Source organism: Podarcis tiliguerta, assembly GCF_965153285.1.
Source record: "Podarcis tiliguerta genome assembly, chromosome: 11".
Classification (NCBI taxonomy): Eukaryota; Metazoa; Chordata; class Lepidosauria; order Squamata; family Lacertidae; genus Podarcis; species Podarcis tiliguerta.
In genome coordinates, this window is record NC_139544.1 from 38,033,067 (window position 1) to 38,048,478 (window position 15,412).

The window sequence follows — 15,412 nt, forward strand, 5'->3', positions numbered from 1 at the left end:
ATAGAATTAGCCAAGGCTATTTAAAAAACTATAATACAATATAATTATAATATAATATATACCTAATCACTTGCACTAATCAGTTCTTTTAAAGCAGTATTACAAAGGGAATTCATTTTAGTATCCCTAGGGTGATAAGTACAATATTATTTTTGGGATGACTCTTGGCAGCTCATACATACCGTGATGGATTTAAAAGTTGTGTGTGGTTGGCTGGCTGGTTAGGTCTCTCATTCTTGATTTCTCAGCAAAGGCCTTTATTGTTTCTCTTTAAGCTCCCCCTCCTCCCCCTCTTCTCTCCCCTCCCAATCTCTTTATATCCAGTGCACATGCTTTGGTACTCTCCTTCATTCTTTTCTCTGTATATAGTCATCACATTTTTAGAGTGCATTCTGTATCAGAAGGTTTGAAGACATTTCTTTTTACTAAATGATGTATCAACATAAGGTATATTATGCTTGATTTGCGCTGGAGAATTGGTAGTGTGTATGTTGCTGTTGAGTGAGCAAATCATACTTTTCTTTAGCCTCTTCTCATTTATTCAGTGTTGTGTTGACAACATTGTGTAGCTTTGTTTAATGGGTGGGCTCCAAAGAATTGTGGACTAAGGTTCTTTGATGATGCATAGGAGTTTCCGAGCCATTCTGCCCACCTGCAAGTCCGTGTGATCTTGTGGACCACTTTGGCAGAAGTTTTAGGGCAGAATTACACGTTATGTGTGGTTCTGTGGTTCTGTTGCCAAGCAGCGGATTCCACCTTTAGTCTATGGAAGGGGTGGGGAACCTTTTTCAGCCTGAAGGCCGTATTCCCCTATGGGCAGCATTTTGAGAGCTGCATGCCTCATAGAGCTAGAGCCACAAGTGGCCCGGTCGAGAAGCAAAAATGAATGAATAATGGTTGTGAGTCAGTTGTACAGTAGTCTACATTCCAACCACACACACCAGAGGTTTACACACACACACACACACACCACATACATCTCTTCATCCAGGCAAGCAAGAGGCATTATCACATTTCAATGGCACATACAAAAGCACTCAAGTTGGACATGGAATGGGATTGGTGAACAGAATAGCGTGGTGGGAAGTGTGTGGCCTGCAGAGACAAGGCATGATCTCGGAGAGTCTGTTGACAGTTACTAACCCTGATGGATTTGTTCCACCTCCACTGCTAGAGGTGGTATACTTCTGAATACCAGCTGCTGGAAACCACAGATGGGGAATGTGTTGTTGCCCTCAGGTCCATATTCATCTGGGTGACCATGGTGAGAACAGAATGCTACACTAGATGGGCCACTGGCCTGATTCAACTGGCTCTTTTATGATCTTATATTTTGTACATTTTCCCTAGTGGTGGTACTTGTATATTTTCTCCAGTGGAGTAAAACAGCTTGCAGGAGGTGTCTTCAGTTGCTGCAATGTGTTTTTAAAAAATATCCAACCCTTATACTGTAGTAAAGCAGCAAGAGCAAGCAAGTGAATAGGAATTGGTACTTGGGAAAAAATAAATTTATTAACAATTCATAGGCTAATAGACTTTCTCAAACTTTCTGCTACTTTCTGCTAGTGCTGAGTTGGTATTAGATCCTAGATAATTAGTATTTTGTATTACTATTAGTCTACCTGTTATAGACCACTGGTAGAAAGTTGATATTAGCTTCAAATGTATATTTGTATATGCTTACATGTTCTGAAATCCATGAATAGCATCTATTCTCTTTCTGCTTGTACACTAATGCCAAAAGCTGGGTCTTTTGAGTCCCTCGATGCACAATTGACAATTTTTTTTAATTGTAAAACGGTAGTATTCAACTAAGATTTGCCCAGAGTTAATGGACTTAACTATTGAAATTAACAGGCTTAACTTAGTCATGCTCATTAATCCCAATGAGTCTACTCTGAGTAAAGTTTAATTAAATGCCAGCCATTGCTTCTGAAGTGAACAAAACATGTGAAGCCCATCAATTGAGGTGCATGTTAAGACTGAAAGAGTACTTCACATAATTAGCAATAAGGAAAATGTTCTGAAAACAGTGGGATACAACAGACAAACAGAGATATTCCTGTCCTTCAATGTCTTAATTCTCTGTTTACTGTGCTTAGAAACTGAAAGGGAAATGCAGTATTCATCAGTACAGTAATGTCTGTTGCAGAATACTATATAGTTGTACCTTGGTTTTCGATCAGCTTGGTTCTTGAATGTTTTGGCTCCTGAGTGCTGCAAACCCGGAAGTGATTGCAAACTATTTTTGGAAGCTGAACATCCAACAGGGCTTCCACGGCTTCCAGTTGGCTACAGGAGCTTCCAGCAGCCAATCAGAAGCCGTGCTTTGGTTTCCAAACATTTTGAAAGTCAAACAGACTTCTGGAACAGCTTCCGTTCGACTTCCGAGGTACGACTGTAGTCTTGTGCACATTTTAAATCCAGTGAGTGGTGGGGCATCTATCTTAATTGTATACTGTAACTGCTTCAGGTACTGCACTATTGTCGATAATTGCTTCAGTGTTTAAATGCTTCTATAAACACTGATATTGCAGTGCAAGATGGAACGAGTATAGGAGTCAGGTGCAGAGTGACAAACTGGATCCATGGTTCTGAATCACCCAGTCTCTGGCCAAAAGGACACATTTTAAAGTAATGCATTTTGTAAACAAAGCTTATAGAGCTATTTCTATTTTGGTAATACAGGTTTTTGCATAGGTTGCCTCTATCTAGAGGTGCCTTGGGCTTTTCTTGAGAAAAGGTTTGCCAGTTCATTCTTTAAATAGCCAGAAGATTATGGGCCATCTGGTTTATTTCTGAAGTATGTTCCAACTAAATGATTGGTTTTCTTGAGATCCACATGTTGAGTTCTCTTTTCTGATGCCTAGTAGTCTCTTTCTTTTCAACTTTGCTATTCATCTTCTAACCCTGATCTTTCAGGCTGTTGCTAAGGCATTGTTAATGCACACTTCTTTCTATCTTAGCTATCTTTAAAAGCACCAAACAGAGTCTGCAGATGTAATACATAGTTGCAATGAGAGTCTGGAACAGAGCCTTTGAAATTTTGATACTGGTTTTGATTCCAGTAAGAGTCAAGTGGAAGGAATAGTTGCTGACAATGCAGGAGAAGGTTCAGATTCTAGTTGGCAAGTGGGACATGGGTTGTGGATTTGAAAGGAAAAGTATCTTTTACAGGTGATAGGTGGGAGGTTCATAGATTTGGTAAAGTTCAGATAAGCACCCAATATTTAGGAAAATAAGATGAGAATATAATATACTATACAATAGGAGTTTAAGTTACCATAATTTCTTCAGCATGTATGAATTGATAACATGCTGCACCGCTTCATAATGAGCATTTCTGAAAATGGAGCATTAAGATTTGTAATTTTTGGGTGCTTATCTGAACCTAATCAAACATGTTGAACCTTCTGTGGTTCATACATATCTAATACTCACCCTCATATAAACATGATAAAAGTATGAACAAAATGAGGGTGGAAATATTATAGCTGGACATTTATGCAGCTCTGAATTGGAAATCAGAATCTAAGCTCTGTTTTAACAAATGCTCATCAAGAGGTGCAGCATATTATCTATTATTACACGCTGAAGGAATTATGTGTTGAGATATTTCAATATAAATAGAATTTATATTACAGTAAAATTCTAAATTCATTACAATGTGTTTATCAATGTATTTTCATCTTATTTTTCTCAGTATTGTGAATATTAAAAATATTATTTTGTATAATTTTTTTGATTTAGATTAGATTATATTTTGGAAACATTGCAGCATGTTGATCTTCATGCATTTAAATTTACACTAAGGTGTGTTGTTCTTTTATTATTATTCAGGATCATTTAGATGTATATTTTCAAGATGCCTATATGTTTAATTCTGCATGACATACAGAAAAAAGGCTCCATCATATATAACATATAGGCAAAAGGAAGATAATTTGATTTGCTGTTTTTTTTCTCTAGATGGGTTCAGCTTTCTTTAATTTACTGCAAATACAAGCATCCGAATTCCAAACTGAAGTCATGGAGCCCTAAGATACACCGTTACAGGTTGTCATCTATCTTGTCTTGATCTTGTGAAAGGCCACAGCTTCAGTTTATGTTTTTACTATAGTTGCCCATATTTTTCAGAGAACTGTTCCCTTTTAAGTAATAAAAATGCAGGTGCTGATTTTGAACTGATTTATTAGGTTTCAGATCTTGCTTCTCTTACCTAGTGCAGGTTTTTCACTGTTATTCAGAAAGTAATATTAAGAACTATTTGAAGTTGGGGAATGAATTTATACTTAACACTCATTGGATGCCAAAAAATAAAACAAAAGAACCTGGAATTGGGATTATTGGGTCAACTAATATTAATTCAAAAACATAAACATCCTTGCTGATACTGACTCTGGGTATGACCTTTCTAGTCCAGTGTTCTCACGTGATTTTCACACTAGATTATTGGAAACATTTGTTCCAAGGAATGGAACAATAATAGGAATGAATAGGAATGAAAATGCATAGTCAAGGGGGAAAGGGCAAACTACAGTTTTAATATTGAACTTGTCTATAAATTAGAACGCACATATTATTTATTTATATCTTTATAAAAGAAAACTTCCAAATGGTAATTGGTTTAAAATGTAAAAGTAACTTACTCTTTTTATACAGAATAATGAATTGTGACTTAGTTTTTGCTGCCAATAAAGTTTTCTGCATAGCCATCAGTTAAATTAAGAAGGTTAAAACAAAACTGTTCAGAAGACTCCAAGATCAAAATGAAAAGAGAAAGAATTTTTTAACTTTTAAATTTTTTAACTTTTAAATTTGAAAATCTTACTAAAAGGAGTCATGTATCCCATTTAAACACTTATATTTCCCATTTCTTTACATTTCCAACACTTAATTTCCCATGTTTTGTACATTTTTGCCAATTTTACCAGTGTTAAATACCACCTATACATCATTTTCATAAAATTATATTTAAGTAAAGTACGTTGAAACAAAGGTGTGTCCAGGCTCCCTTGCGCTCTTGGCACAGCAGTGGAGGAACAGCCCAAGGAGCATGCAGATGGGCATGCTTGCTCCTAGCCACTCCAAGCCAGAGTGGAGAGAGATATGGTTTTTGTGCCCCCTTGGGCCTGCCCCCTTGGCAGTGGCCAGTCTAGCCAACCCCTAATTACACCCCTGTGAATACAGCCATAATTTTATTTCAATATTAGTCTTAAAAATTATAATGAAAATGTAAATATCAGACTTCTAGGCAGCTTTTTCACTTTCTTCTGTGCTTTCAATACAATATTTTATGCAAATTATTGCACCACACAATGTAATTCCTTTTAAGACTGTACTGAACAGTAAAAACTCAGCAGAGAGAGAAATGACTTACAAATGATATTAAACAAATTAGTATACAAGTGTTTGACACTGAATTAGAAGACACAAAATTGGGAGCAGGGGAAGAATGACAGACTCATAAAAGTTCAATGTATATATCACACTGTATTAGATGAGAAGTCTTCAAGAGATGTCTAAACAGCAAAGATGCTTGATGAGTCTGCTGGTAGAGCTTTCCACAGTGTGGGAGTGGCAACAGTAAATTGTTGAGGCCAGTTCGACTTCTGAGATATGGGAGACAATGAACCATGCTTCTTCTGACGTTGGATATAAGGATATATTCCACATATTGATGTGGGAAATAAGGGTTCAGGTGGTCCTTGTGATATCTTGTGTTGGTGACCTGTGGAAGTCACTTGGCAGTTCACCACACCTCAACCAGTGTGATGTATCGGCAGAGTATGTGGAACATACGTAGAGACTTCAGAGATTTCCTGCTCCCAGCAGAACTGCTTCTTCCCTGGTGTTAAGGGGAAAACTCTCCCACACAAAGTAACAAAGTGTTTATTGTCTCTAAACAAAGCTAAACACTGCTATCTACTATACAGAATTCTTCTGGTCTTTGCCCAGGGGTAGCCCCACATAAAGCGCATCAAAAGGTAAAGGGACCCCTGACCATTAGGTCCAGTTGCGGATGACTCCAGGGTTGCGGCGCTCATCTTGCTTTATTGGCCGAGGGAGCCAGCATACAGCTCGGCTGTGGGCAGCATGACTAAGCCACTTCTGGTGAACCAGAGCAGCACACGGAAACATCGTTTACCTTCCCGCCGGAGCGGTACCTATTTACCTACTTGCACTTTGATGTGCTTTCGAACTACTAGGTTGGCAGGAGCTGGGACCGAGCAATGGGAGCTCACCCTGTCACAGGGATTCAAAGCGCCGACCTTCTGACCGGCAAGCCCTAGGCTCTGTGGTTTAGACCACAGCGCCACCCGCATCCCTACAAAGCGCATTACAGTAACCCAATCATGAGGTTATCAATGAGTGGGTTACAGTGGCCAGGCTGTTCTGACCCAGATAGTTGGTGTACCAAACAGAGCAACTAAAAGGTCACACATAAGGCCATTTGTGTGCTAGTGACACAAATCACTTTTGGCATCTGATGACAAAGATTTATCAAGGAGTAACACAGGCTGTGTACCTACTTCTTCAGAACAGGCAGCTGGCCTAGCTTCTGGACTAGGAAGAGAGCCAATGTGGTGTAGTGGTTAGTGTTGGACTAGGTCTTGGGGAGACCAGGGTTCAGATCTACACTCAGCCATGAAGCTTACTGGGTGACCTTGCACCAGTCACTGCCTCTCAGCCTGGCCTACTTCACAGGGTTGTTGTGGGAATTAAATGAGGGGGAAAAAAAGTTGGGGTAGAAATGTAATAAATAATGGGAGCCACCTAATCACAAAGCCGCCATCTTCCCATAATTCAGACTTAGTATATTAGCTTTTACCCAGTCCACTATTCAGGCACTGGTCCAGAGCTTGCCCTGCTATTCCTGATTCAGATGTTATGGAGAAATAGAGATGTGTGTCTTCAGCATACTGAAAACACCATGCCCCCAAACTCCTAATGACCACTGCCAACAGCTTCATGTAGATGTTAAACAGCATTGAGGACAAAATTGTGTCTTGCAAAACCCTGTAGCATGTCATGGGATGAACATGCCATTCTCAAGACTCGACCATGCAAGTAGGGTGGCCCTGTTATTCTTCGTCTCACAGCGGCTTTTGATATCAGAACACCTGTTCAAGATGGCTGCTGCAGGGACAGCATTGCAGTGGTTATTCCTACTTGCATGGTCGAGTCTTGAGATTGGCATGTCCATGTTTAAACATCTCCAGAAATGATAGACATTGAGGATGTTCTTTGAATGTGCCAGACAATGTAGAACATATTCATTTCCACTGTCCATTGTACAAACAGCTATGCAAATGCATGCTATCCTCTTTTTTTGGGTAGTCTAACATCGCAGCACAACGAAAATATCAGATTCCGTCTGACATTAACTCGGAAGTAACTGCAAGGGTGGCTGAGTTTTTGTCAATAGTATCTCTTAGAGTGGTGAATGGCACTATTTAGCAGGAAGAAATCCCAATGAAAATCCCCGTTATTATATATTTTACATGGCTGTTTATTTGTATATATTTTAAAATTTTATATATGGATGTGACGGCCTATACTTGTAATGTCTAATAAAGGTTTGGCGAAGGATGTAGAAAGTGGTTTCTCAAAGATTTCCTACAATGTTGTAGCAAAGAACTAAAATCAAATAGATTCTCTAGAATATTATTACAAAAGGGGTTAACTATTCTCAGTTGCTAGACATTTCAGTCATCAATATACCAAGGAATAGTCTGGTGGTCCCCGATATAGGTCCATTTCCAGTTTTGATCCTGGTCAGGATTGAAATGAGAACCATTTGGGAATCATATACCCCATTCCAAGCTATTTGGACAAATGGTGGGAGGTTACTGATAAAAAGGAACTGTGCTTTGAATTCATTTTTGTGTGTGGAAAAGAATGCTACAGTTTTCCTTCACGTTACTCAATTGGGTGGGAACAGAAGAGTAAATACATCAGCAAATATAATATTACTTTTAATAGGCACAATGCATACTATGTTTCAAAAGTTCAGTGGTAGTATTTTTTGGTAAACTCTTTGATGGAAACAATTTAGGACTTGGTTACACAATGTGTATTTAGTTTCTTGTTACTGCAGACTCAGATCTACAAGTATAAGAACTCTTAAGGCTGCAGTACTATAACCTGGGAGTAATATCCACTTAGTGGGAGTTACTGCTGAGTGGACATGTATAATGATGTGTGCAATATTTTGCTACACACATATCCTGACTACCTTGCTTGTGTGTGGAACGATGAACTCCATCTATCATAGATTTAAACCCTGCTTTGGTTTAATTATCACTTATCCTGGCATGAAAGAGATGAGTCAATATAAGGTTGCTACCTTTTTCCTGAAAAGGCTGCTATACTTTTAAACATTTGCATGACTGCAAAAAATCAGCAGAAGAATGTTTCCCCAACATTGCATTCACATATGGGAAATGACACATCTGTCAAATTTTCTGCCTGTTATGTAGATGTTAAAAGCACAGGAGGCCTGCAAGATGAACAAATGGCAGCTATAGTCAGCAGCCCCTCATATTTTCATGTGGTGTGGATTCCCTTTCAACTCTTTGATTGCATTAATAAATCAGAGCCTGAAGTGAATTGAGGAGTTGTTATTCCAGGATGACTGATCATGCTTGCAGGTCTTCACAGTAGGTTTTTCATAGGTTTATTGCTGGAGCCACAGTGGAAAGTGAATGTCATCTGTGGGAGTTCTGTTTTGTTTTTTTCCTGATTTGTTAGTGTGGGAAGATTCTGCAGTACCTCTGAGCTTCCTGGGGGAAATCTGCTGCAAAAGGTCAGTAAGAATGATTCTGACAGGATGGAAATCCCGCAGAATGTTTCCCCCTCCCCAGCACTGTGCTCTGAAAGGAGGATGTTTCACTTTCTTTGCACAATGCTGTGGGATCCAAGCTGCTGACACTATATTAGACATTCTACCCTAGTGTGATTACTAATAATTTATGTATGGTGAGTAAAGGGGATTTGTACATAGGGAGACTGGGAAAGTTTAGTCTTCATCTGCTGAGGTTGAAGGCAGTGCCCAGACTGTCAAGGTAAAAGGAATTAAATATTTACCTAGTGGTGGGAATGGCTCTGCATAGTTGAGAGGAAAGTGGGTGGTTTCTGTATCTCGTGTGCTAAAAACCCTTCATTGCCTAGCTGCCGTAGCTAGGCAGCTAGGCAGTAGACAATCTCATTGCCACTCCACTAAAATGGGAGTTTCCTGCTCTTCTAAAGAATCTGCATTAGGAACATGCAAACTGTGCCCCTGGAAGAAAGAGTAACTGTGTACACAATTCCAGATTTATATTGATAGTTTCAGACTTTGATGACAGAATATTCAAGGCCAAGTCACACAAGTCATTTTTGGACTTGTGTGTGGTAAACCATTTATCTGCCCAGTTTATCACAAAAGTACTACCACACTTACCCAAGATTGTCTTTCTGCACACAGCCCAACAAGAGTGTAATGTTAATGAGGCTTATGGTAAATGATTCAGACAGTTTTATTATGTGGTAAATCAAATCAGGATTTAATTTACAATAACTCTGTTTTATAGGAAGCTGATGTGAAATGGTCCATATTAATGAATATTCTCAAATATATTTCAGCCTGTTTCTTTCTATGGAGAGAGAGCAATGTATTTTGAGGACAATTTGTGTGTTAAGGAGCATTTGAACCAATTTTATTCAGTTATTCTGAACAACTTGCTTCTGCCTTCTTTCCCAGGAAGTGTGTAGAGAGCTTTGGTGTCTCAGCAAAAGTAACCGCTGTGTTACCAACAGTATTCCAGCAGCTGAGGGCACCCTTTGCCAGACTGGGAGCATTGAAAAGGGGGTGAGTTGGAATGACTTTTAATTCAAGTTATCATGCAATTGTTTCCAGGTTGTGCAAGACCCAGAAATGTATGCTGAGATAACTAAAAAGAGATAACAATTAAATGTTTGTATAAGAGTTTCCAGAATGAAAAGCTTAATTTATTCTGTAACTGAACATACAATAATTAACAAAGCAACAAAACTTAGGATTTTATTTTTTTAAAAGCATTTTTAGTAGTGCTTAGGATTCTTTGTTGTGGTCTCGCTGTGCTACCCCATATATGGAAATGTGTCTGTAGAAGCCACAGGTAGAACTATCTAGAAATTTCTTGGGCAGCTCTAGCCTCCTCCCTTTGCACTTGCTCCAGAAACACTATTGTTCTAACACAATGTAAGAAATTAAGGAAACAATTATGAAGATCTTTTCCCTTAACTTCTTATGCTGCATTTGGTTTTGTTGGTTCAGGTTATTTCCCTTCACTTTTTCTTCTTCTTCTGTGCTGTACTCCTATAAAACTCTTGTAAGCATTTCTGACATACTGAGCATGAGAGAAGAGCTCAGTGGCCAACAGATCCTGCCTCAGATTTGAATCTGGAATTAGTGAATACCTTAAGGCTATCTCTGCATCAGAACTAGTAAAATGGCAATGGTGGGGGGCAGGTGCCTGTATAAATATGCATTCCTAGAACTGACAGATTGTATTGCCCAGGATAATTATCATAATCCAGAGTTGCTCATCCTCTTTTCCCACATTTGTGTTAGCCAAAATAATAATTTCATATTCCTCTACAGCTGGTTGTGAACATTGAATTGTTGGAGAGGATATTCTGCAGGGCTTAGGCATTCCTTCTGAATTTAGTGAAGAAGATCCAGATCTATCTAGCCCAAAACCTCAGAAGGGAAGTGGGTTTTAAAGCACCTCAGTGAAACTGACTCTTTGAACCTCAGAGATTTCTGGCCACATTGTGGTTCCTATTACTATTGCATGTAGAGTCCTCAGAGACTCTACATTGGAATATTGCAGTATTAACATACTTCTCTGCTTTCATATACTTACTGTATATATTCAGTACAAGCACAATATGCTGTTGTCCAGCTGTTAAGATTAGATTGGCTCCCATAATTCTACAGAACTCTCCAATTCCTGAAGGAATTCTTGCTCAAGCTTTCTTTGGTGTTACTTACTGTTCTTAGTGAGTGGAGAACATGTGTAAGACTTTGGCTACTAATACAAATTTGTTGTTCCACCTGCCTTGGGAGTAGATACTGCTCAAAAACATCAGAGATCTGCACTGCATTCATCACTATAGAACAGATTCTGTATGGTGAGTATCTTGCCTTACTGCTTCAAACCTATTTATCTGCATCCATGACTGTAATGGTAGCTTACACCATATACTTATAGCCTGCTACCACTTTTAATTTGGGGAAGGATTGATATCTTCCTTAAAATCTTTTTGAGAATGAGAAAAAGCTAAAACTGATATTTCTACATTGAAACTTCTTATCTGGCTAAATAGCTAGATGATGTAGAGTATTGGTTAGTCTACAACTTGCTTAGGGGTGTGCATGACTTAGCTCTTCAACTTTAATTCTCCCTTGCAAAGGTGTACTGTTCATTTCCAAATAAGAGGGAAAATACTGAGAATACCAGAACCATGACTTGATCTTTTCATCCCAGCTACTTAAAGAGGTACAGGTTATTTCCATCTGGTTATTTATGCACTCAATCCTCTCCAAGGTATATCATTATACCACCTCTCATTCAAGAAGAGCAGAATGTTGGACTTCTACAAAGACAGCTAGAGGGGTTATTTCAGCATTCTGTACCACAATACCCATGGTGGAATATTTTTCTAAAAGAACTGCCAAACCTGATTCCTGTGCCTCATTTCTGGACTTTTCATTGAACTGCCTTCTTGTACTAAGCATCTCTCATTAGCAAACCCTTCAAACAACTTTCTACTTGCCACTTATGTTGGTTTTTGTACTAGGTTATCTTTCTTGTAGCACTCACATTGGCTGGAAAAGGAGTAGGATTTCTGTCTGATCTACAGTTTTTCAAGAGAAATATGTTCCTTACTATAGAACAAAAGTTCTAACTAAATGGAGTCTCTCAGTTCCATACCTTGCCAGTCCTTTTGCCTAGCCCAGACTCTCATTCAAGTGGGCAATGCACTCTCTTCCTTTAATGAGTTTTACCTTTCTGTGTATCTTGTACTTCATTTGTGTGGCATGTACACTTGCATGGTGAACAATCATTTTTACCCTGTGGAAGTTCCAGTGATCCAGCACCAACATAGAGAGTATCCAAGTGACTGCTGAGAACAACTGAGAATTGCTTTGATATCCGAAGCAAATTTTTGAGTCCCTCTGAGTCTGCAACATATGCAAGCTCATTTGGGTCTTCTGTAGAGACCTGGAGTATTACTTTGGGTGTCCATAGTGAAAGCAGTTAAAAGACTTAGGGAAGCAATCTCTTGTATGCTCACAATCACCTGACAGTCTGCTACAGTTAACTTTTAGTTTGTGAGTCTGTTAAACTTAGAATCACTGGAGTCGTTAAAGAAGAAAATTATGTTGCTTTCCCATAATTATTATTCAAGCTGTTCTCTACTGATGAGTCTCAATTGCGGTATCTCACTTGCGGAAGTAGGACTTACCCATCTTCCCCTTCCCCATGCAGTTTCCTGTGTTGTCCTTAAATCTGCTCTAGAGGGTTATGGATGTCAGGGGTCTCTAAGAAATTGCCTTTGCTCCTCTTTTCATGTTAAGACTTAGTCTGTTTCTTGTCTCAGCTTGGAGCAACATCCTCTCTGAGAGGGAAGATGTTGGCTCTATGCCTTACTTTCTTACATGACATCTACTATGCAAGGGAGATGATAAAATACTAGTGCTTCCTCATGCCTGATGCTTTCTGCCAAGTTCTACCTGTGGTCTGGCCAGGGCCATCCCAGACATGTGGCAGCACAGAAAGCCGCTTGCAGAACAATTGTCACAGGTAAGTAGCTTTTTTTACTAAGCAGTTTGAAACACAAAACATGCATTTCCTATTATTATTATTTTTAAAATACAGTCTAGTTTCAAGTTGTATGACATTGCATTTTTTAGACTAGCTTTTAGACTTTTAGATGACCTGCTGAAATAAATTTATTATTTTCTTTCTTCAATGAGAGGAAAGACACTTTCTTTGATATATCCTGCCCAGAAAGACTATACACTCCTTGAATGCCATCTGCTAAAGCTAAAGTGTCTTAATTGTTGAAGTTTTTGTGAGCACAAAACTGTCTGTCTTACCCTAAGTGATCACTTAAGAGTTTCAGGTCGTCTAAAGCTCATGATTTCCTGGCAGCCAATTTTTCTCCTAGCTTGCATTAGCCATCTGCTCTCCTATTTGCTTTCTGGTCTTTTCTGACAGCCTTTGGTATTTTCTTCTCTGTATCCCACATATTTTGCTTTCTGCTAATTCTCCCCTCACCTCCTGGCTGATGGCCCATTAAATAATGGAAAATGTAAATCACTAGCATGCAATGCATAAAGACAATTGAAACTGTCACTGAAAGAAGTAACTGAGAATAGATTCACCCAACTATATTTTTCACGTGATTTGCAACTATTGGTTAATAGACTGCTTCTTTTCAAACCACTAAAACATACTAGGTGACGTTGGCATAAGCTAGCTTGAAAATTTTATCAATCAGTATTGAGAGAGGTGTCATATGCAATAAACTTATTGCATGATAATTACAGTGTGAGCTGATTTTGTGAATCAACTCTAAATAAGGATCATCTTTAGGAGCCCAATATTTTTTATTAATTAATTCTATTTGTAGAGCAATTTGGAGTCAATAGAACTCTAGTACTTACTTTAGAGATGTTAAGGCTGACCTTGGCAGCAGCTCTCTTGATAGGTAAAGGTAAAGGGACCCCTGACCATTAGCTCCAGTTGTGGCCGACTCTGGGGTTGCGGCGCTCATCTCACTTTATTGGCCGAGGGAGCCGGCATACAGCTTCTGGGTCATGTGGCCAGCATGACTAAGCCGCTTCTGGTGAACCAGAGCAGTGCACAGAAACGCCGCTTACCTTCCCGCAAGTACCTATGCAGGGACTGAGCAACGGGAGCTCACCCCGTCACGGGGATTCGAACTGCCGACCTTCTGATCAGCAAGTCCTAGGCTCTGTAGTTTAACCCACAGCGCCACCCGCGTCCGCTTTCTTGATAGGCTGGTTCAATTGTTAGCTTCTTGCTGTATTGCTTAGGCAGGGCAAAATGTTAGATTATCTCATTCAGGTGTTTGGAATTCCTATAAATAGCGGTAGCTACTAGCCACAATGGTTATGCTCTACCTGCACAGTTGGATGTAGCAATGCTTCTGAATAGCATTTGCTGGAAACCACAGGACAGGAGAGTGCTCTTGTACTCATGTTCTGCTCCCTGGTTTCCCTCAGGCATCTGGTTGACCACTGTGAGAACAGGATGCTGGACAAGACGGGCCATTGGCTTGATCCAGCAGGCTAGTCTTACACTCTTGTTTCCAGCCTTTCATCTTTGACAACTGTTGTTAAATGAGTAGTTTATCTGCATTGTCAGACAAAACCTGATATTCTCAGTCTGTCCAGCCATTTAATGCCATCCAAATATTATTTAATATATGTGGATATATCCATTTAGCTCTGCCAATCTGACTTTTCTCCTGAGTATGAGACTGTAGTTGTGGTCTCTTTCTCAAGATCAGTAGAGTAAATTGTAGCCTATTAATCTGAGTTAGCATTTGATGACAGTTGATGATGAACTAAAATACGTACAATCCAACTGTAACTGACCATTATTATATATGCTAAAACATTCTTATTAAATGTTTCAGTTTCTACCTTTATCAGTAACAGAAGCTTCATGTCTGAGGATGGCTTATAAGAAAGTTATAAATAATACATTTCATATTATCCAAATAGTAAATAAAGTTTAATTTGAAAAGCAAGTAATGCATACATCTTATGTTTTCTCCATTTTTGTTCCCTAGACAAAAAAAAAAAAGAATAAAAATATATTCTTTCTATGGCTTCATAGTTTCAGACAGTTTCATGTATTACTTAGCAGTGTAATCCTAACCATGTCTACTCAGAAGTAAGTTCTATTGATTTCTATGGACTCACTCCTTTATAAGTGGGGTTAGGAATGCAGCTTAGATTGCATTATTATTTATTATTTCTTTCAAGTATTTGTGCATTGCTTTTCATAAAAAGGCGATTTACAAGGAAATCAAACAACTAAATTAAATACAACAGATGAAACATCATAAAGTAAGGTTCCACTCATTTAGTACCCACACAAATTCAAAGCCCACAAACATACCCTGGTATCTCAGTCAGTCTACACCTGGACACTTTTACCCACACATACACACAAATCCCTTACACTCAACAATTAACAGTCCCAACAATCCACTGGGTACATACCAAAAGACTGTACTGTAGCCTCCAATTTCTTGCACCCACCTGAGAAGTGGTTAGGCTCCAACCACAGTCCTATGTTCTCACTCTTGGACAGCACCACACATCCCCACTCTCAGCCAATGC

General features: G+C 39.0%; 1 protein-coding gene across 15 annotated transcripts in view; it reads left to right on the forward strand.

Annotated features, from left to right (window-relative positions):
* The window catches only part of ADAMTS6 (ADAM metallopeptidase with thrombospondin type 1 motif 6), a 123,840-nt gene that overhangs the window by 63,172 nt on the left and 45,256 nt on the right, over positions 1 to 15,412 (forward strand). For 14 of the 15 annotated variants that reach the window (XR_014503048.1, XM_083403720.1, XM_083403721.1 and 11 more), the window contains one exon: positions 9,746 to 9,853. Coding sequence is in view for 14 of the 15 variants with exons in the window: in XM_083403720.1 (XP_083259846.1) it covers positions 9,746 to 9,853 (108 nt within the window). In the remaining variant the exon portion in view is untranslated. The remainder of the gene's footprint in view (positions 1 to 9,745; positions 9,854 to 15,412) is intronic. The other variant, XM_083403722.1, reaches the window with a different exon arrangement.